The following is a 27,074-nucleotide window of genomic DNA, read 5'->3' as shown; positions in this document are numbered from 1 at the left end:
CAGACAGAAGTATAGCAGAAATAAGGAGACTGCTTTTCAAGCGGCTCGACTGTGATTTCGGCCATAGGTAATCCATCTCAGATCCGGACCTTGCGCACGCAATCTGGGGTCAAGTGGTAAAATTGAGGGATTGCAGGATAATAAAAACTTCTTTGACGATCCTTTCTAGGCCTTTCTACTCTCTTCAAAGGTCTATTAATATTATCAAATACAAATCAAGATATATTCAAGGCCAACTAACTATATTTAGCGGCATGGCGGCTATCTTGAAAGGTCTTCAATCCCAGTATCAATCTCTATTTTCCATGTCAAAAAGCAGGAGGTACACATGGACCGCAAGATTTCAACCGGGGTCGTGGTGCATTGTGGAAAAAGGTCCAACCTAAAGTCGCCGGCGATAATGTAGCCACTGGGACGGTAGCACGGGTGTGGTTGCAGCAAGGGCATTTTGGAGGATTGAAGGTTCGGGGTTCATGGGTAGGTGTGTGCATGCAATGGCATCGACTTGAGAGGCTATTAGCTATTTTCGGTGACGGCATCTCCTTGGTCTTCCAATGTCAATGAGCTCTCCTTCAAGTCATGGGAACACTGTCGTGATCCCTGTCGCCATCCTTTAATAAGTATTGAATATCTTTCTTCGATACGTACTCACTATCTTGCACTCACAGACTAGGCATGTTTCAATGCCTATTGACTTTCTTCTAATGTGTGTTAACTATCTTTTTGAACCTCTTTGACGATACGTCAAGGCCTACTCCAGAGGCACAACGATCAAAAAGTGATCCTGTTCAGGCCTCGCCGGTTCTCTCCAGCAATCTTCCTCCAAGTCATGCCGTGTATGTGTATGAGATCCAGACGGGAACCTCCAACTTTCAAGAGCAACATCAGGCTGTGGATCCAGTCGTAAAGAATGCCATTACATTTCGATTTTACAGGCTTCTGCTATAGAACCTAGCATCAACATCTTACAATATCCATATTCTGCCCATGAACCCGTCTCCCAAATCATGACCAATAACAAACAAAAAGCTTGCTTCCATCCCTCCCATTTTCTCATTACTTCTGATGCTCCTTCACCATCTTCTGCGCCGCAGCCGCAAGGTCCTTCAACGCATCCCGTCGCTTGTACTTGGCATCCTCGATAACACCTAAAATGCATGTCAGCACCCAGCCATGGCCATCTTGAAGCTTCAAAGCCCACCAATATCAGCATCGCTCGCAAACTTGGAAGTCCACCTCACAAAAGTGCTCTCTTCAAACTCGCCCGACGTGACGGGCCAGCATCGAATCGTGCTGACTACGCTCGAGTAGCTCAGCTCGGGCTCGCTGTTGATGACACTGTAGGTGATGAAGTGGTCCAGGTTCTTTTGTGCCATCCACATGTCAGTACCATCCGTGTTGAGGAAAAGAAGTTGAACCCACGCTGTGCTCATCCTGCTTGATCTCCACCACGCTCCCGTCCTTGAACGTCCACTTGTACACGTCCGTCTCGTCGCTGACGCCCTTGACGATGTGCTCGGCTTGCTTGATCTGTGAGTACCACTTGGGGAACTCAGCGAGCTTGATGAAGTGCCAGACGTGGGAGAGGGGCGCGCGGATCACGGCGCTCTCGATGACTTCGTTGGTGGTTGCGATCGGCATTGTGATTGTTGGTTGTGTGGTATGGTTGTTGAGACTTGCTGTGTGTAGTTGGAATTGGAAAGTTGGTGGACTGAAAGCTCGCAGGGTCTTCTTCTTGTAGTTGCGTGTCAGGTGAGCATGTGTTTGTTTGGTTTGGTAGCTTGACCAATACCCCAATGGAAACCGCTCGAGGCCATTGGTGTATCATACGTCATAGCTCAGTCATTGGAGATGGGATGACACAGGTGGGGGTTTTTTTTGGGGTTGATTGACTGCACGTTATCCAATTCATTGACAGCGAAAATGGAAAGAAAGCAAAAGATCGGCTCCGTTTGACTGGATGCAAGCGAGACATATGATACCACTTGCCAGCGATGGCGATGTTCTCTACTTGGCACTTGTGAATATGAAGAAATAGCAGCAGGAGAGACACCAGCAATGGAGGAGCTGGGCTGCATGTCTTTGGCCTACTACTGTTGGGCAGTGTTGTATGCAAACACATAAAGGGCCTGCATTTTTCCTCAGGCATAAGGCTCAATCAGCTTGGCAGACAGAAAATAGCTTGGACGACGAACTCCTGCCGTCAAATCCAACAGCACGTTCAAAGGGTTTGACCTGACGTTGGGGCGAACACTCTTCCAAACTGACTGACCTACCCACCACAAAATCCCAAAATAGCGACGCCATCATAGGGCTGACCAGTGAGGTCAAGCAAAAGTCAGACCAGCGATTTTAGTGGCTTGGCCTGTGGCTTGTGGTGAAGAAGTGCCGGGAGCTGACATCAAGCCTCAATCCTGAGATTCCTCTTTGCCTTGCTCCTCGCAGCCTTGCTTGGACGCGATTGCAGGGTCGCGCGGTGACTTCCACCGCGACTAACTTATTACATCACATCCATGATACCCAATTTCATCGAACCGAGCGACAGTCCGAGTAAGCACAGACCAAGTGATGCCGGAACACGGTGGCATCCGGCGGCACGATTTGGGAAGCAACGTGTTGTTCCCAGCTGTTGGTTGGGAACTTGTCGGATCTATTATCCGACAGTCTCCCGCTTGAATCGCATACTTCTTGCCAAAGGTTTTATGATGCTCCAATGGCGAAGATGACAGGCGGTGGCGGAGACAGCTGTGTCCGCGCTGTTGGGATCTGGAGAGTACTGCCTGCCAAACTCAGCCTCAACCCCCTGCCATACCCGGCAGGGTAAGAGCACATCCTCCTGAGCTATCAAAAGTCGAGCTGACTTGAACCTTCCCGTTTTATTTCTCCTTCCTCTTCCATTTCGCCCAGTCTCTCATGTTTTGTGTGCTCATCATACACAACATTGGTACAACAGGCTGTTTGCCTCTCGCGTCTCCTCAACGAGCACACCCTCACCCGACCCATGAACGACTACCGTCACTGCCATAGTTCGGGGAATTTTCATCTGATTATGCGCCTATGGTCCTGCCGGATCCATAGCCTATCAATACCCTTTGTTTTCTCTATACAAACCCCCACCTACCTCCAAGATGATCAGTCTCGGGAAACTGCGGACGCTTCCCTCTGCTCTCGCCATTTTCGTGCTCGCCTCGACAGTCCAGGGGGCCTCGATCAACTTTGACTTCTATCCCGAAACCGCCCAGGGTTGCATGTACGCGGCGGCCGACGCCTCCAAGTGCGAGACGGGTGTTGTTAAGACAACAAATGAATGCCTCTGCCAAAATGGAGGGGGTTTTATCAAGAACACAGCCTCCTGCCTCGGTCAATCTTCGAGGGATGACCTCCAACAAGTTTATGACACGATGAGCGGTGCTTGCAGGGACTCACGCACGCCTATGGGCATCTCGGAGAAGCAGTTTATGGATTTCGCGGACGGGGCCACAACCACCAGCACATCCATAACGACAACAACTGCTCCAACAAGCACGACGACAACCTCCTCAACAACAAGTACCCCTACCTCGACCGAATCACCACCGGCCTCAACAGAACCAGCAGACGAAGGAAGCCAAGGGCTACCGACGGCAGCTCTTGCTGGCATCATAGCCGGATCGGTTGTTGGGGTTGCTGCGGTGGCTGGAGTGGTCTTCTTCCTGCTGCGCAAGAAGAGAAAGCAAGGCGAGGAATCACATCCGATGCTTCCAGATTCCTACACGCAACCACCGTTGAGCCAGACAGCCCACATGTCTGTTACACCATCGGCAAGTGGCACGAGTGGTGGGTATGTGAGCCCTCCCGACACAGGTGTCTGGCCGCCACAAGATCAACCGAAGTGGATGCCATCGCCAGAGCCCGCGAAGGCTGCGTACAATAGAGCTAGTGGTTACAACTGGGAGTCCCCGGAGCACCTGTCACTTCCCCCAGACACACAAGCCCAGGCTCAGGCGCAGGCCCACGACAGGTACACAGCATTCCAGCCATTCCAACCACACATGTCGACGGTGCAGCCACCCATTCACGAACTGGATGTGCCGGTCGGCCACCCTGCAGCGGGTGGTGGAGGTCCGGTCGAGATGAGCGGCACACCCATCCAATCACCCGGCCCCAGATGGACTGGACAGCCGTAGGGGATCACCAGACACGGAAGCAGAGGTTGGGGTTGAACTACTCATGCAGGCCGAGGCAGCGGTGAGGGAGGGAGGCCGGCGAGGGAGGGGGAGGGCGTCAAAAAAGAAAGGGGCTAGGTTTTCAGACATCCGTCATTTTCTCATGGCATGCATGAGATGTTTCTTTTGTTTTAGGGTTCTTATGTGTATGTACAAATTTAGATACCATTTGTTTTATTTGTCTGGCTGAGTCAGCGACCCCCACTGGGGTTCAGCACGAGGGGAGGATGGCGTTCAGGGAAGCTGGTCATTGGGAGGTCGAAACGGGCAATTCATGGCGGTCTGCAGGAGGCAGAAAAATTTGCTCATGGGCGTTATCAAATCGGAGACTCAAATACTAGTCGGTGTCACGAGGCACCATGCTGTGTGATTGATTGCTCGCTGCCCAGCACATGCACGTCGAGTTGGTCTCAGTTGTCGGTGCCGTGTAGCGCATCACCCCCAACCCTTAGCGGATGCCCTCCCTAAATTCAAGGTCCCTGTAGCGGGATGGTGGGGGGTAAGGTTCGGGTATGCTCCCCGTGGGTGCATTGCATCTCATGGACCAAACTTCTCACAACTCTCCCTTTGCCTCGTGTCATCAGATTGGTCTCCTTTCCCAGTTTCCCGGCACTTGGTGCTGCAACGTGTCCCACGCAAAGCATTTGTCTTGCAGCGATGCCGGCGACGGTGACCGGTACGACCTCCCTTTATCCGCGCCTGCAGGACCATTCGTGTTGCTGACTCTCTCCATTTCCATCTGCTGCCGTCATTCCATGTGAGCTCCCTCCACTACCGGTATGGTACGTTCTGCCGTAGTTGATCAGCGCGCGCACGGAGAATTGCCGAGTCTTGGCAGGGCAAGTTACCGTCATTTTCATCTCATCTTTCGAGCAGACAAAGGGCTGAACAGACTCGATTGTCAGATGCGGCCCGGTTCGGAGAGCATTTTGATACCAAGCTTGGCATGCTACGATGGCAAAGGTCCCGACCGCCCGTCCGTACGCCGGTCTGCCCCGTGGCTGTTAACAATGGGCCCTGTGCCAGGAGGGGCCGCTGGTGCAAGTTTAGCACCGCAACCCCCTTTTCTCTCCAATCAACCTCGCCGTTGACCTGTAGCTAAACCAACATCCGGCCTTCCGATTCGGCGGCGCTCTCTTCCCACTTTCTCCCCGGAGATGTCTCCGACTCCCATGATATGTTAATAGGATAGGGCTTTCGTCTCTGCTGGATATCGATCTTGGGGCCTGATCACTCTTTTTTTTCTCCTCCATGTCGTCTCTGCTGGACGATTGGCTCTGGATTTTGCGGGGGAACCCAGGCGCTACTATGACGTCCACGTCATCTTCACGATGGTGGGACAGCTTCTGGCCCTGCTATAGCTGCTGCCAGAGGATATGGGTACGTTGCCACTACACCGCCTTGGAGACAAAACGCACAAGTTGATTGACACGTTCTAGATACCATCACTGGGCACCTTCAGTCATCAATGCCTGGGCGTCGTGGGCCACGTTCCGTTATGGATTGCCTTGCTGACAGTAACACTTCGATATGGGCTTGGCCCGGTGTGGTCAAGGTATCGCCCAACCTGGTTACGCAGATTTGCCGCTGAGGAGACGAAAATCTCTGCTATCGATCAGGAAACGGGCGACTCTTTGGGAGTCAAAAGGTCAAAGTGGACGATATGGAATTTGTCACTCCTGTTGTTGTCTGTTGGAGCTCCCCTGTTGGGCGTTACGGGGGCAGTCATCTGGCCGGAAAATGCTCAGGTTCTCTTGATGCCCGTGGGCCCAGCTGTAAGTCCTGTCCTTGCTACGCCCACATGGCAGGATCTGTGCCTGGGATGCTGATATGGACGTCGATAGGTCATATCTAGCACGATGCTCGTCCTCGAGCGTCCAAGGACCCTTCCAGGCGCCGTCTTGATGATCCAAGGGGCTTTACTTCTGGTGGAACTAGCCTTATTCATTGTGGTTCCCGATGTTGCTGGCAATGGCTGGCCCTCGACGGCTGTCTGGGTTGGCGAACTATCTCTGACCTTCGCCTCGATACTCGTGATGCTGAACATGCCGTTGAGGGAACCCTACACGGAAAGTGCCGGAATCAGCAAGCCATTCACAGCCCCAAACTCTGATGTTCGCAGTCCCGAAGATCTCATCACAGCCTGGCAGTGGATGACTGTGTCGTGGTTAAGCCCATTGATGAAGGTCGGGTACAGCCGGCAACTGAACGACGATGACGTGTGGTTTCTTGCCCTTGAGTTTCAACATGGAAGATTACACACGCTCTTTCGAGAGCTCACTGGCACTGTTCTCGTCCGTCTGCTAAAGGCGAACGGCCTCGACCTCGTGATCACGACATGTCTGGGAGTACTCGAATGCACGGTGGAGCTGATCGAGCCTGTTCTGCTGAAACAGTTGCTCGGTGCACTGTCGTCCAGCCCGCCGGATAAACGAACCGCGATGATCTATGCGGGCCTCACGCTGTTTGGGAGGCTAGTTAAGGCACAGTCGTCTGTCTTTAGTATTTGGTTCTGCCGTCGCAACTACGAGCGCTCTCGTGGAGAGATGATCACCATGATATACGAAAAGACGCTTCGTCGGAAGGCCTTCACTTTTCCCGGTGGCGGTACCGACTCCATCGAGGGCGCCTCCCAGGCTCAGCCCGAATCTCCGTCCGATGGCATCTCCTCGGAAACCACACTTACAGACAGTGAGTCTAGGCACAGCGAAGACGCCGATAAAGTAGAGCCAACCCGATACCAGCGGCTCGCGGCATGGTTCCATCACCATTACCAGACCATCAAGCCCTTCATTCCTCAACTCAGAACGATCAAGACCAAACCCGACGACTCTCCCTCCTCGACCGGCAAGATCATGAATATCTTGCGCAGCGACGTATACGACGTGGCACAGCGCTTCTGGGAGGTACCCGATATCTTTACCAAGCCGTTCAACTTTTTGTTCTCGGTCTACCTTATTTGGAAGATACTTGGACCCGCCGCGCTATCCGGTGCCCTTGTTATTCTACTCGGTATGGCCGTCAACGTTCTCCTTATGAAGGTCTTTGTCAACATTGAGAGAGCTCGCCGGTCAATCACGGACGTCAAGCTTCAAAGAACCTCGCAATTTGTCGAGTCCATCAGACATTTACGCTGGTATGACTGGCAGGACGCCTGGTTGGAACAGATCATGGACAGCAGGAGGGCCGAGCTGGTCAAGAGAGCCACGGCCAACATTGTCTCTCTCTTCATCAAGACGATCAACTCGCTGGTCGGCTTCTTGTTTCCTTTGGCGGCCTTTTTGGCTTACACACTCATCTCCAAGAAACCTTTGACCGTGGATATCGCGTTTCCGGCGCTGGATCTGTTTGGAATGTTAGAAAGTAGTCTGCGGGAGATGCCGCAAATGTTCCAGACGTTGCTTAATGCCAGGGTGTCGATGCAAAGAATCGAGAAGTTTATGACGGAGCCAGACAGGGAGAATGATGACTGGGACGGGCAAGGTGGGGAAGGGTCGGATGGTCCTCTTGGAAAACTGGAGATTGCAGTGGAGAGGGCGTCGTTCTCATGGCCTGGGGCGACGAAGGAGGTCCTCAAAGATGTCACGCTTTCGTGCAAAGCCGGTTTGACCATGGTCTGCGGGAGAGTTGGTATCGGCAAGACGGCACTTCTTCAGGCGGTTTTAGGTGAGCTGGATCAACATGGCGGTGAGAGAAGGGTGCCCAAGGAGGTTATTGCCTATTGTGCCCAATCACCATGGTTGGAGAGCATGAGTATCAGGGACAATATTTTGTTCTGCTCGGTCTACGACAAGGCGCGGTTTGATCAGGTCATCGATGCTTGTTGCCTGCGGGATGACCTTGACAAGTTCAAGTCCAAGGACCTCACGCTGATTGGCGAGAACGGGGTGGGCCTGTCTGGTGGACAGAGGGCTCGCGTGGCTTTGGCCAGGGCTCTTTACAGTCGCGCTCGTATCTTGCTGCTGGATGATCCCATTGCGGCATTGGATCACCAGACGGCAACGAGCATTCTGCAGAATCTCTTTGCCAACAGGCAAGCCCCTCTGACAGCTGGACGGCTGATCGTGTTTGTAACTCATCGAGTGGATATCGTCAAACGCTACGCCTACCAAGTCATTGAGGTTGTCGAGGGTGGGAAAGTTCAAACGTACAGCATGGCGGAGCTGGAGAATAATGAAAGAGAGCTCGAACACCTGGCTGCCCTGGCTGCTACTCAAGAACAGGAGGCTGCTCCCGCCGACAATGGGGGAGAGGGGGAAGAGCCAGTGCCCGACAAGTTTATCCAGGACGAACACCGCGTACATGGCGGCGTGTTGGTATCAGTGTATTGGCGATACATCAAGGCTGGCAGGATTGCCTGGTGGTTTACCATGATCGGTTTCTTTATTGCGTTTAGGGCTGCCAAGGTTGGCTACTTTTGGTTCCTCAAGGAATGGGGTGAGGGATACGATGACAAGCCGGCGAATGCTCACCGCCTACATGCTCTTGGGCTGAGCGGTCACCCAGACGATCTTCAACAAGCAGTCTTCTCTCAACACGTCTTCCAGCAATCTCGAGTTGGTGGCTTGAAGAGCTGGCTTGACTTGAGTCGTTATCTACCCTCGCCAGCCGACAACGTGATGCCCTGGGCTGTCGGCCTCCTGGTGCTCTCCCTCATCCAGGTGTTTACGGTAACGTGCTCTGATATTGCCCTCGTGGGCATCATCTACGAAGCTGGCAAGAACCTGTTCCGCGAGACCATGCAGCGCGTCTCCAACGCCACCTTCCGGTTCTACGACGTCACCCCAGTGGGGAGGTTGATGAACAGGCTCACGTCTGACATGGGCACCGTTGATGGAAGCGTGGCCGTATTGCTGCAGACTGTGACATGGTCCACGTTTGCCTGGCTGTCTGCCATCACTGTGATTGCCACCATCACGCCGTCATTCCTTGTTATTAGCGTCATCATGACAGGCATCTTCTTCTGGATTTTTGACAGCTTCCTCCCCACCTCTCAGTCATTGCGAAGACTCGAGACGGTGTCGTTATCACCGCTGATGTCCAACTTTGGCACGCTCCTCGAAGGGCTCGCGACGGTTCGCGCCTTCCGGGCCCAGCCACACTACCAAAACCGCATCGTTTTCACCACCGACTCCTTCCAGCGAATGGACCACTTTTATTGGTCGTTACAAAGCTGGCTTCAGTACCGCTTCGATTTGCTCTCCGCCTTCACCACCTTTGCGTTGACCCTCACGGCCGTCCTCTCGGGTCTCTCGGGTGGTACCGTCGGGTTTGTTCTTGCTTCGGCGGCGAACTTTGTCAGGTCGACTCACAGCCTCTGTCGTCGGTATGGCGAGCTGCAGATGCAGTTTGTCAGCGTCGAGCGCATCGTTGAGCTGCTGAGTCTGGAGCAGGAACCCAAGGGGAGCTTCAAACCGCCAGCTGCCTGGCCTTTGTATGGGGATGCTATTGTATTCGACAATGTTACTTTGCGGTACGCGCCAGAGTTTGAACCCGTGCTCAAGAATGTCACCTTTGCCATTCCAGGCGGCACTCGCAACGTGGCTGTTACTGGTCGCACTGGGTCAGGAAAGAGTACACTGGCATTGAGTCTACTGGGGACATTACACCCCGACGCGGGTACAGGGGGGTCAATCCGCATTGGCAACGTCAACCTTGCGGACGTTGACAAACACGCGCTGAGAAAGAACATCACATTTGTCGCCCAAGACCCGGTTCTGTTCGCCGGTACACTAAGGGATAATCTCGACCCGCTTGACGAGAGAGGGGAGACCGAAAGAGCGGATGTGTTGCAACGGGTGCTGGGGATGTCGGGGGATTTCACGCTCGACAGTCCGGTGGATGGAGGGGGAAAGAATTTGTCTCAGGGGCAGAGGCAGCTGGTGGGGTTGGGGAGGGCGATTTTGAGGAGGAGCCCGGTGGTGATTATGGATGAGGCGACGGCGAGTATTGACGGGGAGACGGCGAGGTATATCCAGCGATTGTTGAGGGAGGAGCTGAGGTATTCTACCGTCATTACGATTGCGCACAAGGCGGAGGCGGTGGAGGGGGCGGATTGGGAGGTTGTGTTGGACAAGGGGGAGGTGGTGAGGGCTGGGCCGACGGGAGAAAGTTGATAAAGCGGATGTCAAAAAAGGGAGGGGTGGCGGGAGTGTGATCTGAATGAAGAGTTTGCGATCTTAGATTGGAAGACTATGTACGTTTTGATGATGGGTTGTGTGATTGGGTATGAAATGAGAAAGGTACACGATGAATCATAATACAGAACGCAACTGTTAGACTCCCTCTCCCGTCTTGTTCTTTTCTGACTTGTCGAGTCGTGTTTTGCTACCACCACTGGCACGAAGCTGGTCTGTCCATTGAAGAACCTGGCATATGGCTGGGAAGCAAGTGCCCACTAGTGAACTGATGATTTTGGGATCACTGGCCATGATGAAGTGATTCGAGTTGGCACTTTTGGCAGTGAGGATTTGGATTGAAGGGATCCCTTGTTGTTCTTTTGGGCTGATGGCTCGCTTTTTCCACGGAATACCGAGTGGTTGGTAGGTGTGGATTCAGGGAGGCTGAGGAAGTGGAGTGAGGGTTTTTGTTTACTGGGGGATGACGCGAGGAGTGCTTTTTGGATTCAGCTGAAGAGGTTTCTAAGTCGTGTGTTGAGGCTGAGGGGGAAAAAAGATGAAGTGAAAAGTGGATGGGGTGGTGGTGGTTGGTGATGGGGTGAGTGTTCTGGGTTCTTTGTTGTTGGTATAGTGTTTTGTAAGAGAATTACTGTGTCGAAGGTTTGTTGTTGCTTTTCTATGGATGAAAACCGGTGAGTGAGTGGTGGGAGGAGGCAGTTTGCCTTGTTCTTTTTGCCGATGAAGAGAGGCTGCAAAATCGAAAAAAGGGGCACTGAAATTAGAATGAACAGAGCGGACCATGTTGTTTTGTGGTTATTTTCTGGTGAAGGCGAATGGGATTCTTGGCCGCATGGGGTTGTTTCTTTTGTGGATGTAGATAGTTAGCTTTGAGGGAGGGTTTATAGTGAAGCTGTCGGCTTCAAGAAGTACCTAAATCCCGACTCATCTGCTTACCTACCTTAGAAAGGATGATCTCCTGCCAAGTAAGAGGAGAATATCAGTCTCTTTCTCATGTGCATTGTTGCACAGTGTTGATCATCAATCCATCTCGAGATTCATTTTGATCGAGGTATTTTTCCTCCTTGGCAGGAGTTGCCATGATTTTCAACAGAACTTTCTCCAGTCCTATTGCCACGATGTTCTCACGCACGCTCTTTGATAAAATCGCATGGTTTTCTTGGTATATAATTCTTTTGTGGTATTCTTTGAGGAATGGGTAAGGTGAAACATCTGAAACTCGAAGATCTGAGGCTTTCCGTCCCGTGTCTTTGACTTCGAGCACCTTTCTCTTCCTTTGCACTCGTGGACTTCCGGAATCATGATTTTTGTTTTTTCATTACGTTGTGATGCCTGGCATGAGCAGTTGTGGCTGGCTGTGGCTTTTTATTTCTAGAGTTGTAATATTGGATTGTTCCTTTGCATAGCCGTCTGTCGAAAGTTGTGCCACCTGTGAGCTTGGGATGGACGTTGGACACTCGGACCTGGCGTTGTGGCGGAAGGATTGAGGTTGTGTTACGTGCCCCCTTTTTTTTGCCGTTTCCATTTGTAGGGGCAATATCCGTAAACGCCGGGTTGGGATGGGGGTTGGGGTTTTGGCGCCGCAGTGGTGAGCTGAAGGTGTAAGAGGCAATGCGAACTGGACGGGTATGATCACGGGGTTTATTTGTGTGCTGATGGTCTCCCCTCAGGACCGACGGAACAGGCTGAATGTAAGAGTTTGTTTACTACCTTACATTGCAATCTTAATTCTACTGATACAAAGTCAAAAGCTGTAACACCCACCTTTGTCAGCAAGTAATACCGCAATGTGGCCGGACTGGTTCTAGCACCAAAAATACAAACAAAATGTCAAACCAACAAGGCCTCACTGCCATTCCGGCACAGCTGTCAGAACTGTATCATGATTACGATCGCCCGGCTTTTGGCCCGGTATATGTCAGCAACAGGCAACTGGCGGCGGGGTAGTATTGAATCCACAGATCCGATGTTGCTGTCGGAGGCGGGTGTTTGTTTGGTGCCCCTCGGTGCCTGAGGGATGCAGTCATCGTGTTTCTACCCAAAGATGCGAGGACCAAAAAAGACCTATTATCTAATGGTATGTTGAGAATGTAAGAATACCCTTACAACTGCCCCAGACTGATGGTGGAGAGAAGCGATGACAGGCCATAATCAGTGCCGGTGTTCGCTGTTACCGTCCCATTGTGACGTCAATTGGGCAGGACCCTCCTCCATGTCAGTCGGGCACGTTGAGAAAGTTCTTCTCCGCAAAGGATTCTCCATGTCTCAGGTGATTTGCTCTGCAGGTGGTCGTGTTGGCCCTGAGGCTTTCCAATATTCCACGACGGCATCTGAGGTGATTCTCTTGGTACCAAACACAGATGTCAAAAAACGAGCAACGTCTTGGCCGTCCAATCAGAGGCTGGGGATGTGCTCAGCCCACTGCAGTCAACAGTGTGGAGAAAGCTGCGGTGGCCGCGATTGACTGGCCGGTGTTGGTCTTGAATTGAGTGGCCATCTGCATTGCACTGTACCCTGCGGCGTGCTGCATTGTTCCTTTCTCTCTTTCCTTCTCTCTCTCACTCACCCTCTCGCTCTCTCTTTTGTTGCTGTGCCGATCGATCCAGGTACCAGGCACAATGGGAGATCTGCCATCGGACAAACATCCATCCAATATCATCATCATCATTACCATCATCTCCACCCGCATGGCAAGCCATTATTATGCAGTTTGAAGGGAAGCACTGGAAAGGAAAACTGCAATCTCCACCGGGCGCTGGCGGCGACAAAGATTGGACCCCTGTCGCCCAAGAGCTGAGTTCTTGGTGGAGATCACCAACCCCTGTCGACCGGGACCTCGCGTGGTCTGGGACGGTCCAATCGTTGCTCCAAAAAAAGGCTGGCTTCGTATTGACGCCGCGCTCCAGGTGTGTGTGTGTGGAGTGCCCTCCGGCGCCTGCGAGCCGGGGCTCGGCATCAAACTATGGACTTTCCGGAAGGAGAAGAAAGGCTAGAAGGAAACGAGATGCTGGGCAAGAGATAAAGATGCTGGTCCACCCACCTCCTCGGGATCTGGGGTTCCCTTTCCTCACCTTCCGCTCACCCAGCATTGAAATCTCGTACATAGACCTTCGGGTCCCGCAGTCGCTCGTTTCTCGTCTGCCTTCTTGTGTCGATTTAGTCATTCGCTCTCTGGGAAAGAAAAGGGGTACATAAACATGCGCGTTTCTACTTTGTCTCTGGGCGCCCTGGCCGTGGGTCTGGGTGCCGCCACCGAATGGCCCGACTGTGTAAGGAACCACATGTTCGTCTGATGTTTATCATGAGATGAGATGACAGCTAACAAGGTGAATAGCATGAGGACAACTGCTACCGCAACCTCATCGACGCCAACTACGCGGCCGAGGCTTCGGCCTTCTGCCCCGACTTCATTGCCGGCACCACCACAGCGGCCACCGCCATCCCAACTAATTTCTACAATTGCGATGGCAGTGTCCAGTCTGTGAGCTCGGTCTGCTCGTGCATTGTGTACACCATGACGCACACCTCGGCTACCGCTACCGCTGAGCCCACAACCGAGCCAAGTGTCGAGCCCACTACCACCACCATCGAGACATACACCATCTCGGAGACCTGGACCAGCGAGGAGCCAACAAGCACTTCGACCGATGATGATGATTACTGTGAGGATGACGAGACTACTACCACGGAGCCCACTGCTACTCCTACCGACGAGCCCACTGTCACTCCTACCGACGAGCCCACTGTCACTCCCACTGAGTCTGAGGAGCCTACCGCCACTCCCACCGACTCTGAGGAGCCAACTGTTACTCCCACCGACGAGCCAACTGTGACTCCCACTGATGAGCCAACTGTTACCTCGACCGAGACTGAGGCGCCTACCACGACGGATGATGACTACTGCGAGGACGACGAGACGACGACCACTGAGCCCACCGTCACTCCTACCGATGAGCCTACTGTGACTCCTACGGACACGGAGGAGCCTACCGCCACTCCTACCGATGAGCCCACGGAGGAGCCTACTGAGGAGCCAACTGCCACTCCCACTGACACTGAGGAACCAACCGTCACTCCTACCGACACTGAGGAGCCCACAGCCACTCCTACCGGTGGACCTACCACCACCGATGACGACTACTGCGAGGATGACGAGACTACTACCGAGCCCTCCGCTACTCCTACGGATGAGCCGACTGTGACCCCAACTGATGAGCCTACCGTTACTCCTACTGACGAGCCAACCGAGGAGCCTACTGTGACTCCCACCGAGACCGAGGAGCCCACTGCCACTCCTACTGCCGAGCCCACCGAGGAGCCCACCGAGGAGCCAACTGCTACTCCCACCGATGAGCCTACCGAGGAACCCAGCGTGACCGATACCCCCACCATTACCACCACCAAAGACGAGGACAGCACCGGCACCACCACCACCGAGGAGTGGACCACCAGCACCATCACCACCACCACGGTCAAGACCATCACCCAGTGCCCCTCGACTGTTCCCGCCTGCCCCACTGGCGGCGTCGTCATTGTCACCACCGAGACCATCGTCACCACCACCGTCTGCCCCGTGACTGACGTTCCTGCCGTCCCCACCACCACCGAGGGCGGCGAGGTCACCCCCCCCATCGTCACCGACGGTCCTGAGGTCACTGGCGGCCCCGGCCCCGAGGTTCCCCCTACCAGCACTGATGAGGAGGAGCCCCCTGTTGTCACTGACGGCCCTGAGGTCACTGGTGGTCCCGGTCCCGAAGTTCCTCCTACCACCACCGGGGAGCCTGAGGAGGAGCCTCCCGTCGTCACCGATGGTCCCGAGGTTACCGGCGGCCCCGGTCCAGAGGTTCCCCCTACCACCACCGAAGAGGAGGAGCCCATCGTCACTGGGGGTCCTGGCGGCGAGGAGCCCCCCGTCGTTACTGACGGCCCTGATGTCACCGGCGGTCCCGATGTTGAGCCCCCCGTCGTCGTTGTTCCGACCTCCTTCGGCACAGTCACCGTTCCCGCTGTGACTGACCTCCCTTCCACAACCAACACCCCAGTGACAGCCGGTGCTGGCCGTGCTGTTGGCCCTGTTGAGGGTCTGCTCGCTGCGGTGGCTGGTTTGGCTGCTGTTCTTCTTTAAAAAAGTACACTCTTCTTTTGAGATGGATAGTTTTCGGGGAAGGGGGAGTCAATGAACATAGATGATGAAAGCTTTTTTGGGGGCAAATGATACACATGTTTGGAAATATTTTTGGCGTATTTATTGGGTAGGCATTTAGCTTTTGGAATATATTTGCAAATGTAATGCAGCAATCATAAGCCGCAGGGCTGAATCACAACACTTCGCTTCTTGATCTGATTTGCCTTGTCGTGTGTACGTGGTGTTTCGGTTCTCTGGCTAGGTTCGGGTTCAGTGTCGACCTTGCATAACGCCGAGTGTACTTGGGTAGACTTCATGTTCATCCCAGGCAGGACACATCAGATAGACTTTTATAGAGTCTGGCTAGCTAGCAGGGCATGGCACGTCTTATCCGGTGTGGTCTAATCGTCCTGGGCAAATTGGGCAGAAATTAACCTTTGGGTGTATGAACATCGCAAAAGCCACATTATGCATGGGAAAACTGGGTTTTCCCATTGTCAGTGCTCTCGTCTTGTATTTTCCAAAGGTTCGTACTTGACGGGCCTGAACAATTGAGGCCTGAGATCCTGGCCATGACGCTACAATCGGTGGTTTAGCGATGGCTGCGGTGGCCGCAGTTCAATGGGCAGTGACCCTCACAGTTCAATAGGCCCTCACAGTTCAATGCGCTTATGGTTCAATGGGGCCTCATAATTCAATGGTAAGTACCAGGCCTTTGAAAGCCAGCGATTACGAAGGTCTGGGAATTGGAGCATCATTCAAACCATCATCAATTATACGTGGGTAGGTTGAGATATTGCTGTATTACTTGGCAAGAAACAGGCCCAGTTTTTGGCTGCGATTTTCGTATATTGTAATGTTTTCGAATGTTTTGCCTAGGACGGCTAGACCACACCGGATAAGACACGCCATGCCCTGCTAGCTAGCCAAACTCCTTTTATAGTCAAATCAGGCTGGCTACCTACCAATATTGGCAGGCTTCAAGGACGCTGCCAAAGTGGCAACTTCTAATTTAGCCCTTGGTTGTAAGCGCTGTCACCTGGAGCGACTTCTAGGCAGATAACGCCAGCGTTATTGTGACTCTATGCATCTGAACACGCGTGTTTCCCGGTTGCTGTTGGAGCTAGTCAACGTTGTTGGTCGTTGTTGGTCGTTGGCGCATGGGTTTTGCATACCATGGTGACATCTAGGAAAGAATGTCAGCATCCTTGGCCGCTCCCCGGTCGTGTCTAGACCAATACCATAAATTCAACTTGCCCCCGGAGCATCAACAATTTTTTCTTTTTGATTTTGCTCCTCGCCTTTCCTTGAGCCAGGCGAAAAGCTGAACTAGGTACTCCAAGATGGCATCGCTTTCCTTTGCCCTGGTGGGCAGGACAGCCGGCTACATCGTTGTGCTCCTTCTTGTTCGATTTGTTTACCGGCTCTACACCGTACGCATGAAGATCCGAAAGTACGCCAAAGATACCAACACAGTCAGTTTCGCTACTTCCTGATACATGGATGGGATCTCACTAACCTTGTCTGCAGCCGGGCATGCCTCACCACTTCATCTTTGGCCACATGATTGAAAGCGGCAAAGCCTTCAAAGATGTCCCAATGGAGATCAACCGCCTAACACTCACGTCACTATTTCTGCGCCAACACTCAGATATTATAAAAGATGGCGTTATCGTGATGGATGTCTGGCCGATGATTGATCCCATTCTCTATGTTATGGATCCCGAGATAGTGTCTCAGTTTTCCAATCAGCAGGTGTTGGCAAAGACTCTCCCCAAATCGAATCAGCTGAAAGATATGTTCAAACCCATGTTCCAGGGCAAGGACTTGTTGACGATGGATGGGCCTGAGTGGAAAAGATGGCGGGCGATTTACAACCCCGGTTTCTCTGCCAAAAATGTTGCGACGATGGCTCCGGAGTTCATTGAGGAGATCGATATTTTCAAGAGGCATCTGAGGAAGGTTGCCATGTCGGGGGAGGTCGTCAAGATGCAGCAGTTGGCTATAAATTTGACGATTGATGTCATTGGTCGTGCTGTCTTGTGAGTCGAGCAGAGCCTACTTGCCAGCTGCTTGAGTGACCATTTACTCACCTGTTCAGGGGCAACAACTTCAAGTGCCAAGCAGAAGGCAACCCTCTGGAAAAAGCAATCGCCGACCAGGTCAAATGGCTCATCCCCAACCGAACCCCCGACGCCCTCGTCAAACTCTTGAACCCCTTCCGTCTCTATGACCTCTGGCGACTAGAGCGCATCATCCGTAACGTCCTCGCCCCAGCCGTAAGAGAGAACCTCTCCAACGAAACCTCCACCACCCTCCACAAGACCATCCTCTCCCTCGCCGTCAAAGCCTACCTGGCCGAGAACCCCGACTCCAACCCCAAGGTCGACCTCGAAGCCTTCCTCAACCGCACCATCCCCCACCTCAAAATCTTCATCTTCGCCGGCCACGACACCACCGCCACCAGCCTCTGTTTCGCTTACTACCTCTTGTCCCAGAACCCCCAATGTCTGGCTAAACTCCGCTCTGAACACGACGCCATCCTCGGCCCTGACCCCTCTCAAGCAGCAGCTAAAATCGCCGCCAACCCTCAACTCTTGAACTCCTTGGTTTATACAACAGCCGTAATCAAAGAAACCCTCCGCATCTTCCCTCCTGCCCTGACTGTCCGTCAAGGCCGCCCAGACGTAACCCTTCACAACCACAAAACAGGCAAGACCTACCCCACCGACGGGTTCCTCGTCATCGGCGCGACATTTGCCACCCACAAATTAGAGGAGTATTTCCCCCGCAACGAAGAATTCCTCCCAGAGAGGTTCCTCGCAAAAGAAGGGGAGGAGTTATATGTAGGCAAGAACGCCTTCCGGCCGTTTGAGCTGGGACCGAGGGCGTGTATAGGGCAGGAGCTGGCAATGATGGAGTTGAGGATGATACTGGGGCTGACGGTAAGGGAGTTTGATTTTGAGGTGGACGAGAGCGTGTTTATGGAGGGGGGGAAGAGGTTGTGGGGACAGAGGGTTTATATGGTTGGGGGGTTGGCGGGACATCCGAAGGGGGGGATGCCGATGAGAGTTAAAGTGAGGAGGAGGTGAGGTGAGAGAGAGATGCCAGGAAGGGGGGAAGTATGCTCTTTAGCAGATCAACACATTGACAACTTGACACATTACCACATTACCACATTACCGACAGCTCCTTCTCAAAATTCACCATGTAGCGTGGGTGCTTGAAACATTGCAGCTTTGACAAGTAATCACCAGCCACAGCTCACCCCCGTGTCAGCCGCTCCAATCCAATCCTTCGATCTCACACCTCCACGATCACCACACCTTGAAGATGCCACACACCAAATGCAGCCACAATCACGATCCAGGCCACTGGCATCGCTGTCAGAACGCTTCTTCGGCTGTGCTACCACAAAAGTCCGATCTGAGCCATCGCCACCTCTAACACCCCCGCAAACCTCCTTGCTATTAGGGCTTACCTCAGACTCTGACCTCAGAGACCCATGTCGAATAAAGAAACAACCTACCTCCCACAGCACACGTCGAAACCTCTAAACCCTCCCTCTCAACTCAACTCTCAACTCCCAGAACCTAGGTATCCATTATTCACCCCACCATGTCCCCACCCAAAGCATCAACAACCATCCCCCCTCCGCCTCGTCCTCCTCCTCCTGGAACCCCTCGGCGCCCTAAACGGCGCCTACCTAACCCTCTTCACCCCCCTCCTCCTACCACAGCGCCATCGTCCGCCCCATCCCCCTCATGGTCCCCCCCCTTCTCCCCCCAGAATCAATACCTCTACACTCAGTTGGCAGGCGCATGGCTGGTGTTTGCCTTCAACGAATCAGTCATTCTATGGCTCTACGATGATCTGAAGTTGTGGAAGCTCATGTGCTGGGGGATGTTAATCAGTGATCTTGTCTATCACGTCTCTGCCGTGCAGGCTGTCGGGGGATGGGAGAGGTTTTTGGGGGTGGGGGGGTGGAATCTGTTTGATTGGGCTGTTGCTGTTTCTGCTGCTGGGCCGGCGGTGGTGAGGGTTTGGATTTGTTTGTTTGCGGGTGAGAAGGGAGGGAGGGAGAAGGGGAAGGGGGAGTAAGTGGGGGAAGAAGTGAGGTGGAAGGAACGATGAGAAGGACGCTAGTGGAAGGAACAACGATGGCGGAAGGACCAAGGGGAGGAAGGAGTGAAATTGGAAAGAACGGTGCTGGAAAGAGGAAGGAGCGAATGGCAACAACAGTGGAAGGTGGAAAGAGCGAGGGGGGATCGAACGGAAAGAACGAGCCTGAAAGAGATGCAGGTTTTTCATGTTCATCAAAGGTAGCAAGGCGGTTGGGAGCCAGTCGAGGGATTGGAATATATCCACCAACTGAGAAATTCTCTCAGAGTTGCACAGTCAGCATCAGTCACGATGAGAATTCCACTCCTGGCCCTGCTCACCCTGGCATTGGCTATCCCATCACCCCTACTGCAGCAAGACGAGCCTTCATAATCACCACCACAAGACGTCGATCCAACGATAGTCACCCAAATACAAAACTGATTGTCTCGGGATATGCCCGGGGTGTTCAGATTGTGAGCCATGAGATAGATGCTACGGTATCTCATGAGCTGCGAAAGGTCAACTCTTTACCCGGATCGACTCATGAAGGTGCCATAACCCTAACCCATGGTATTTGTCATGGGTTGAATATGTGTAACATCTGGATACGAACAAGGCGGCCAAATTTATGATGTCGCAGATGAAGGATATGCTGCCCGAGACGCATCAGACTTCAGCGCACTTAGGGCGGACATAAAGGGGGGAATCCTTGGCATGCGGGAATAGGGGCCAGTGACGCAGTGTTGTTGTATGTACGGATATGCAAGATCAGGTGTCGATGGTGCTGTTACTATTTCTTCATCAGTTCAAATACCATGGTGTTGGTATTTGATGAGATATTTCGGGGTTTCATTCTTGTTGATCGGTGAAACCTTTTGATGAACGGTGACCAGGTTGCCGGGGCACTGGAGATTGACGATTTTCGGTTAGCGCCACGTGACGGGGTTGCTTCTCTGTCTTGAATCTCCTTCGGCAACCCCTCAGAAAAAAGGGGCTGGAATTTGCCATCGTCGAGGCTGTGTTGCCAATGGCGAGCGGCTGATCGACTCCGTAGTCTACGGCTACTCCGTGCATTACGGAGCCGGAGAGCCGCCCCTCGCTCCCGCACCGTTTCGGGTGGAACAAACAATGAGGGGCTCGTCGTTCTCGTGCACTCTGTGGTGTGAGGTGAGGACGCAAGGGAGCAGCATGGCTGGCTTATCGCGCAGTACGTCGTCACCAGGAGATGGCTTCTCTGGTACTCTACACGGTACATAAATGTTGCCGTGGTGTTTTCCTCTGCAAGCCGAATCCTAGATTCAAGGTTCAGCTGCGTAACGACAACCTGGAAGTGCGGGGCTGTCATTCATGGCTGGACTGCCACCTCAATCCGGCATGGGGGTGCCATCAGCTCGTCTCTATCCACAGTAGGTGAGGTGGTCCTGCTGTCAAATCCTCTCTGAGTTGAGCAAAAGAAAGTCTCTAAATTTCCAGAACAATTGGCACCGTCGCATTGGGCATATGCAGTGAAGAGAATCCGTAAAAAAAAAAAAAAAAAAAACAAAAAAAAAACAAGAGCGCCATTGGGTCCACGGTCTCCGACAAAGCTCTTACAACGCATCAACTGGAAGTGTAGTGGGTGGTCAACAGTGGGGAATGGGGGAATAGCGCTCAGCGCACAATTAGCCCCTCGACCCACACTGCTTGGTTTCGAACCAGCGCCGTGCGCACTGGACACCCCATCCTCATCCCTAACAATCCCTAACACTGACGGCAAGGAGAGAAGGTGCTCTCCTCACGATTTACCTTTGCCGCACCGCACCGCACCGCATCCAACCCAAACCACAAACCACAAACCACAAACCCACCCAACAAAAGAATCGAGCAAGCAAGCTTGTCGACAGTATCTTTCCGTACCTATCCCGTACCTAGAACCTCAGTCTCCTACCTTAGCTGCAGCCCTTTTCGACAGACCGACGCCCGCCTGCGGTCGCAGCAACACCCTCTCTACCATATCCCGTCTACAGGCCGACGGCCTCACCAGATTGCAAAATGTCGTGGAAACTCACCAAGAGTATGTCAAGCACCACCGCAACTCCCGCGACCACTCAGTTCCACGCCTGGCTTCGGCCACGATGGGCCACTTCTGCGTCGCATCTTCGTCTCTGTTCTTGATCAGCTAACACAAGTCACCCCTTAGAGCTGAAGGAAACCCATCTGGGACCCCTCACGAGCACCTTCTCGAGGTCACCTTCAACCTCCACCATCACAGACAAAGACAGCAAGAGCCAAGGGGACATTTCTGGTGCTGTCACACCCACAAATGAGAACACCATCGGTGCGTTTCTTCTATGACTATTCCCTGGCCCTTTCGCGAACAGAGCCCAACCTAACCTGACCTTTTGTCTAGCGGCCTCGGAAGCCCTTACGCAAGCTCCCGTCGTTGCCCCTCCCAAGCCCGGTATTCTTGTCGTTACCCTTCACGAAGGTCAAGGGTTCTCCCTCCCCGAACAGCACCGCGCTTCCTTCAACAACCCAGCACATGGCGGCAACTCGCTGTCGACCGGAAATGCTCTCAACATGTCGAGTTCGATCCGCCCCTCGTCTTCCTCGAGGACCTCGGGTTTCATGGGCAGGCCCCAGACCTCGGGCGGTTTCTCCGGCATCCCCACTAACCACGGTCGTATCTCGTCCAAGTACATGCCCTATGCCCTGATCGATTTCGACAAGTTGCAAGTGTTTGTCAACTCGGTCGAAGGAACACCCGAGAACCCTCTCTGGGCCGGCTCCAACACCCAATACAAGTTCGATGTTTCCAGAGTAACAGAGTTGGTGATTCATCTTTATATCCGCAATCCCAATGCGCCACCGGGATCCGGCCGCAGCCAGGATATTTTCCTCGGTGTGGCCCGTATTAACCCCAGATTCGAGGAGAAGCAACCATACGTTGAGGATCCCAAGGCCAGTAAGAAGGACCGGGAAAAGGCCGCGGCCGAACACGCCAACCGGGAAAAGACGCTCGGACAGACTGGTGTGGAGTGGGTGGACGTGCAATATGGCACCGGCAAGATCAAGATTGGCGTCGAGTACGTGGAGAACAGAGCTGGAAAGCTCAAGATTGAAGACTTTGAGCTCCTCAAGGTGGTGGGCAAGGGCAGCTTCGGCAAGGTCATGCAGGTAAAGAAGAAGGACACAAACCGGATTTACGCCCTCAAGACCATCCGGAAAGCCCACATTATCTCTCGGTCTGAAGTGGCGCATACTCTCGCCGAGAGATCGGTGCTCGCCCAGATCAACAATCCCTTTATCGTTCCGCTCAAGTTCACCTTCCAGAGCCCCGAGAAGCTCTACTTCGTCTTGGCCTTTGTCAACGGCGGCGAGCTTTTCCACCACTTGCAAAAGGAGCAGCGATTCGACGTTAACCGCAGTCGATTCTACACCGCCGAGCTTTTGTGTGCTCTCGAGTGTCTGCACGGGTTCAACGTCATTTACCGTGACCTGAAGCCCGAGAATATTCTTCTCGACTATCAAGGTCACATTGCCTTGTGCGACTTCGGCCTGTGCAAGCTTGACATGAAGGATGAAGACCGTACCAACACGTTCTGCGGCACCCCCGAGTATCTGGCGCCTGAATTGTTGATGGGTAACGGCTACAACAAGACAGTCGACTGGTGGACACTCGGTGTTCTCTTGTACGAGATGTTGACGGGTCTGCCTCCCTTCTACGATGAGAACACCAACGAGATGTACCGCAAGATCCTCAGCGAGCCTCTGCACTTCCCCAGCCAGGAGGTTGTACCGCCAGCCGCCAAGGACCTGCTCACTAAGCTCCTCAACCGCGATCCCCAACAGCGTCTTGGTGCGAATGGCTCTGCAGAGATCAAGGCTCACCCCTTTTTCCATGCCATAGATTGGCGCAAGCTGCTTCAGCGCAAGTATGAGCCCACATTCAAGCCCAGCGTGGTAAGTTTTGCTTCTGTCCCATGATGTACTTGTCTATTACTAACCACATGTAGGTTGATGCTCTGGACACGGCAAACTTTGACCCCGAATTCACCTCGGAGCCGCCACAAGATTCGTACGTCGAGGGACCTGTTCTCTCCCAGACAATGCAGAACCAGTTCACTGGCTTCAGTTACAACCGTCCTATTGCCGGTCTCGGCGACGCTGGTGGCAGTGTTAGGGATCCATCTTTTGTCGGCAGCATCCAGGACCGATAAATGACTAGAGGGGAAAAAACGGCTCATTTTCAGATGGAGAGCGGCTGATAGGGATGAGGGGATAGGGATATACAGAGAAATTGACTGTCTCAGCCCAATACCACGTGGGTTTGGGATAGGCTCCAAGGGGGATGATTGGTGCGCAGAGGTGATGTGGTGCGTCTGGTGTGTGTGGGGGGGCAGCAGAGGCCCGCGGAGCTGTGCTTCGGAAAGGCGTTGTTGTGTCTTGTGTTTTTTGTCACTACATTTTGGAGTTGGGCATGACCATGAAGGCTTATTATGGCACTTGTTCTTGTCTTTGTTTTTTTTATATCTTTATTTTTGTTCTTTTTTTTTTTTTTTTTTTTTTTTTTTGCTGGCTGAAAAGGGGCCGGTCGAGTCGAGTCGAGTCGAGGATAGCAGAAACCCACAAACCAATAAGCAAACAATGTTAGGCTCTTCATGCGTATGTAGCGGAATGACAGGGAACGGATGTCACAGCTTCTATTTAGCCCGTGAGGCTCTTATTCAGCACCCGGGGCCAGCGAATTGGGTAAAATGGACGGTGGATTCCTCGAGCGACCGATGGGTTTCGAGGCGGACATTCTGCGGAGTGGGGTGGTGACGTGCACCGTGCCCCGCGTCGTCTTGGTCTTGATCGTTCTGACTGAGCAACAAAGCTTCGTCCGTCGTGATAGATAGTAACCTTCTTATTCCCTCACCTCTCTACCACCCGTTCTTGTTTCTCTCCCACTTTGTGTTTGCTGTGCAATTCTGCAGATACCCCAAGCTTCTGGTAAGCGCCTCTTTTTGTTTATATATATCGGGTACCTGAAACCAACCGTGTCACCTTCTTTCTGCTGTGCCGGACTCACTGCCAGCCAAGCTCTGGGTTTCCCGTCTACATGCGGGGCACATCAAGCTCGTCTCTCGGAACTTACATATAATCACCCCACCTTGATGCGCCTGTGCCTGGCCCAAGAGCTTGACACTTCCCACTACCTATCCTCGAAGCTTGCCCATTAATACTTGACTACTACATAGTTTCGTTCCTGTTCGCCATTCTCTTTCCTGTAACAACTACCCACGAATACCGAATAACCCCCGTCCTCCTATAATTTGTACCAAGATGGCGCCCGCTTCCTCCCTCTCGGCCTGGTCTGACCTCCACTCCCACCACGAAAGTGTTGGGAAGAACATCGTCCTCAAGGACGCCTTCAAGAACGATCCCAAGAGATTCGACAAGTTCACCCGCAAAATCACCCTCCCCGCCGACATCTCGAGCGGAAGCAATGGCACCGACATCATCTTCGACTTCAGCAAGAACCTCATCACAGAGGAGACCCTTGACAAGCTTGTGAAGCTCGCCGAGGAGGCTGGCGTCGAGAAGAAGCGCGATGCCATGTTCGCTGGCGAGAAGATCAACTTCACCGAGGGCCGTGCCGTCTACCACGCTGCCCTGCGCAACGTCAGCAACCAGACCATGAAGGTGGATGGTGTCGACGTCATGAACACCAAGGGTGGTGTCAACGATGTTCTCGAGCACATGCGCGTCTTCTCCGAGCAAGTCCGCAGCGGCGAGTGGAAGGGTTACACCGGCAAGAAGCTCACAACCATCATCAATGTTGGTATTGGCGGTTCCGATCTGTAAGAATGACCCCTTTTTCATCCGGTCTACAAGGTCAGGGGTTCCCAGCCCCGAACTTGACTAACGCTGGATGACAGCGGCCCGGTGATGGTTACTGAGGCGCTCAAGCACTATGGCGCCAAGGACATGACCCTTCACTTTGTGTCCAACATCGACGGCACCCACATCGCCGAGGCTCTTGCCAACTCCGACCCCGAAACGACCCTCTTCCTCATCGCTTCCAAGACCTTCACAACCGCCGAGACCACAACAAATGCCAACACGGCCAAGTCATGGTTCCTTGAGAAGACCGGCGGCAAGGGTGATATCGCCAAGCACTTCGTTGCTCTCTCCACCAACGAGTCCGAGGTGACCAAGTTCGGTATTGATGCCGCCAACATGTTCGGCTTCGAGAGCTGGGTCGGTGGCCGCTACTCTGTCTGGAGCGCCATTGGTCTCAGTGTTGCCCTCTACGTCGGCTTCGACAACTTCCACAAGTTCCTGGCTGGTGCCCATGCCATGGACCAGCACTTCCAGCAGGCTCCCCTCAGGGAGAACATCCCGGCCATTGGTGGTCTCCTGAGCGTGTGGTACTCCAACTTCTACGGCGCCCAAACCCACCTCGTCGCCCCCTTTGATCAGTACCTCCACCGCTTCCCCGCCTACCTCCAGCAGCTCTCGATGGAGTCCAACGGCAAGACCATCACCTCTGACGGCTCCCCGGCCAAGTACACCACCGGCCCTATCCTCTTTGGCGAGCCCTGCACCAACGCCCAGCACTCCTTCTTCCAGCTCGTCCACCAGGGTACTAAGCTTATCCCCTCGGACTTCATCCTCGCGGCCAAGTCTCACAACCCCGTGTCGGACAACCTGCACCAAAAGATGCTCGCGTCCAACTACCTCGCCCAGGCTGAGGCTCTCATGGTGGGCAAGACGGCTGAGGAGGTCAGAGCCGAGGGCAATGTACCCGAGGAGCTGGTGCCTCACAAGGTGTTTATGGGTAACCGCCCTACCACGAGCATCCTTGTTGGTGGTGCCATTGGCCCTGCTGAGTTGGGTGCCTTGATTGTTTACTACGAGCACCTCACTTTTACTGAGGGTGCCGTGTGGGATATCAACTCTTTTGACCAGTGGGGTGTGGAGCTGGGTAAGGTGTTGGCGAAGAAGATTTTGAAGGAGATTGATGAGGAAGGGGCTGGGTCAGGGCATGATTCCAGCACTGGGGGGCTGTTGGGGGCTTTTAAGGCTTATGGTGGGTTTTGACTTGAGGAGAGGGTGAAGGGGAGGTTGTAAAATGGGGTTGATTGGGAGGGAAGACTTTTGGTATTGGGTGGATGGATGGTCGGCGATTGGGCCTGGGATTGACTATAGATGCAACAACCAGAAGGTAGTCTTGTTTTGGTAGGGATAAATGACATGATTATGATGATGCAGATCATAAAATAAATTCTGGGTTGTTCCGTGTTTTGATGTGACTGTCAGGGACAGGCGCGGGATAGGATGGGGGAGGGATATCGTGGCGAGGCTGAGACGGATGGCCGGCCTTAGCTAGCCTTATGAGGCGAGGGGGACAAGGCTGTCCCTGATCGGGTTCTAACGAGATCCGGGGTACACATACATGGACTTGATGGCCTCTTTTCATTTGGCGCGAGTGTCTATCCTATTTTCTTTGCTCTGAATATGGCGTTGCGAGGGATA

At 53.3% G+C, this 27,074-nt stretch overlaps 8 protein-coding genes across 8 annotated transcripts; 7 read left to right on the top strand and 1 right to left on the bottom strand.

Moving 5' to 3' along the window:
* Positions 1-949: 949 nt before the first annotated feature.
* QC764_609200 (uncharacterized protein) lies at positions 950-1,877 on the bottom strand. The gene is made up of 3 exons (XM_062949398.1): positions 1,423-1,877; positions 1,202-1,364; positions 950-1,148 (listed from the first exon to the last, which is right to left on the bottom strand). The coding sequence occupies exons 1-3, from the start codon at positions 1,639-1,641 to the stop codon at positions 1,057-1,059; spliced, it is 474 nt and encodes a 157-aa protein (XP_062798137.1). The 5' UTR covers positions 1,642-1,877; the 3' UTR covers positions 950-1,056.
* Positions 1,878-3,128: 1,251 nt separating this feature from the next.
* On the top strand, positions 3,129-4,166 carry QC764_609190 (uncharacterized protein; the record flags this gene model as incomplete). The annotated part of the gene is made up of 1 exon (XM_062949397.1): positions 3,129-4,166. The coding sequence occupies one exon, from the start codon at positions 3,129-3,131 to the stop codon at positions 4,164-4,166; it is 1,038 nt and encodes a 345-aa protein (XP_062798136.1).
* Positions 4,167-4,759: 593 nt separating this feature from the next.
* Positions 4,760-10,321, top strand: QC764_609180 (uncharacterized protein; the record flags this gene model as incomplete). The annotated part of the gene is made up of 5 exons (XM_062949396.1): positions 4,760-4,987; positions 5,111-5,177; positions 5,220-5,585; positions 5,645-5,980; positions 6,050-10,321. The coding sequence occupies exons 3-5, from the start codon at positions 5,457-5,459 to the stop codon at positions 10,319-10,321; spliced, it is 4,737 nt and encodes a 1,578-aa protein (XP_062798135.1). The 5' UTR covers positions 4,760-4,987; positions 5,111-5,177; positions 5,220-5,456.
* Positions 10,322-12,240: 1,919 nt separating this feature from the next.
* On the top strand, positions 12,241-15,736 carry QC764_609170 (uncharacterized protein). The gene is made up of 3 exons (XM_062949395.1): positions 12,241-12,419; positions 12,544-13,611; positions 13,677-15,736. The coding sequence occupies exons 2-3, from the start codon at positions 13,540-13,542 to the stop codon at positions 15,465-15,467; spliced, it is 1,863 nt and encodes a 620-aa protein (XP_062798134.1). The 5' UTR covers positions 12,241-12,419; positions 12,544-13,539; the 3' UTR covers positions 15,468-15,736.
* Positions 15,737-17,003: 1,267 nt separating this feature from the next.
* Positions 17,004-18,559, top strand: QC764_609160 (uncharacterized protein; the record flags this gene model as incomplete). Its single annotated transcript, XM_062949394.1, has 2 exons — positions 17,004-17,509; positions 17,569-18,559. The coding sequence occupies 2 exons, from the start codon at positions 17,004-17,006 to the stop codon at positions 18,557-18,559; spliced, it is 1,497 nt and encodes a 498-aa protein (XP_062798133.1).
* A 526-nt stretch (positions 18,560-19,085) lies between these two features.
* QC764_609155 (uncharacterized protein) lies at positions 19,086-19,568 on the top strand (the record flags this gene model as incomplete). The annotated part of the gene is made up of 1 exon (XM_062949393.1): positions 19,086-19,568. The coding sequence occupies one exon, from the start codon at positions 19,086-19,088 to the stop codon at positions 19,566-19,568; it is 483 nt and encodes a 160-aa protein (XP_062798132.1).
* A 2,034-nt stretch (positions 19,569-21,602) lies between these two features.
* YPK2 (Serine/threonine-protein kinase) lies at positions 21,603-22,386 on the top strand (the record flags this gene model as incomplete). Its single annotated transcript, XM_062949392.1, is given in 4 exon segments — positions 21,603-21,624; positions 21,751-21,888; positions 21,961-22,370; positions 22,378-22,386. Coding segments are annotated over 4 exon segments (579 nt in total).
* Positions 22,387-24,698: 2,312 nt separating this feature from the next.
* PGI1 (glucose-6-phosphate isomerase) lies at positions 24,699-26,812 on the top strand. Its single transcript, XM_062949391.1, has 2 exons — positions 24,699-25,396; positions 25,475-26,812. The coding sequence occupies exons 1-2, from the start codon at positions 24,879-24,881 to the stop codon at positions 26,637-26,639; spliced, it is 1,683 nt and encodes a 560-aa protein (XP_062798130.1). The 5' UTR covers positions 24,699-24,878; the 3' UTR covers positions 26,640-26,812.
* The last annotated feature ends 262 nt before the right edge of the window (positions 26,813-27,074 follow it).

The sequence above is a fragment of the Podospora pseudoanserina genome, chromosome 6 (assembly GCF_035222485.1).
Source record: "Podospora pseudoanserina strain CBS 124.78 chromosome 6, whole genome shotgun sequence".
Lineage (NCBI taxonomy): Eukaryota > Fungi > Ascomycota > Sordariomycetes > Sordariales > Podosporaceae > Podospora > Podospora pseudoanserina.
Note: the sequence above shows the minus strand (reverse complement) of the source record. Positions and strands in the feature narration are given on the sequence as shown.

Coding starts and splice junctions, on each gene's coding strand:
- QC764_609200 (XM_062949398.1), bottom strand. CDS start 1,641: ATGCCGATCGCAACCACCAACGAAGTCATCGAGAGCGCCGTGATCCGC. Junction 1,365..1,422: donor TCAAGCAGGATGAGCACAGC/GTGGGTTCAACT, acceptor ATGGCACAAAAG/AACCTGGACCACTTCATCAC. Junction 1,149..1,201: donor TGCGAGCGATGCTGATATTG/GTGGGCTTTGAA, acceptor CATGCATTTTAG/GTGTTATCGAGGATGCCAAG.
- QC764_609170 (XM_062949395.1), top strand. CDS start 13,540: ATGCGCGTTTCTACTTTGTCTCTGGGCGCCCTGGCCGTGGGTCTGGGT. Junction 13,612..13,676: donor CCACCGAATGGCCCGACTGT/GTAAGGAACCAC, acceptor CAAGGTGAATAG/CATGAGGACAACTGCTACCG.
- PGI1 (XM_062949391.1), top strand. CDS start 24,879: ATGGCGCCCGCTTCCTCCCTCTCGGCCTGGTCTGACCTCCACTCCCAC. Junction 25,397..25,474: donor GGTATTGGCGGTTCCGATCT/GTAAGAATGACC, acceptor GCTGGATGACAG/CGGCCCGGTGATGGTTACTG.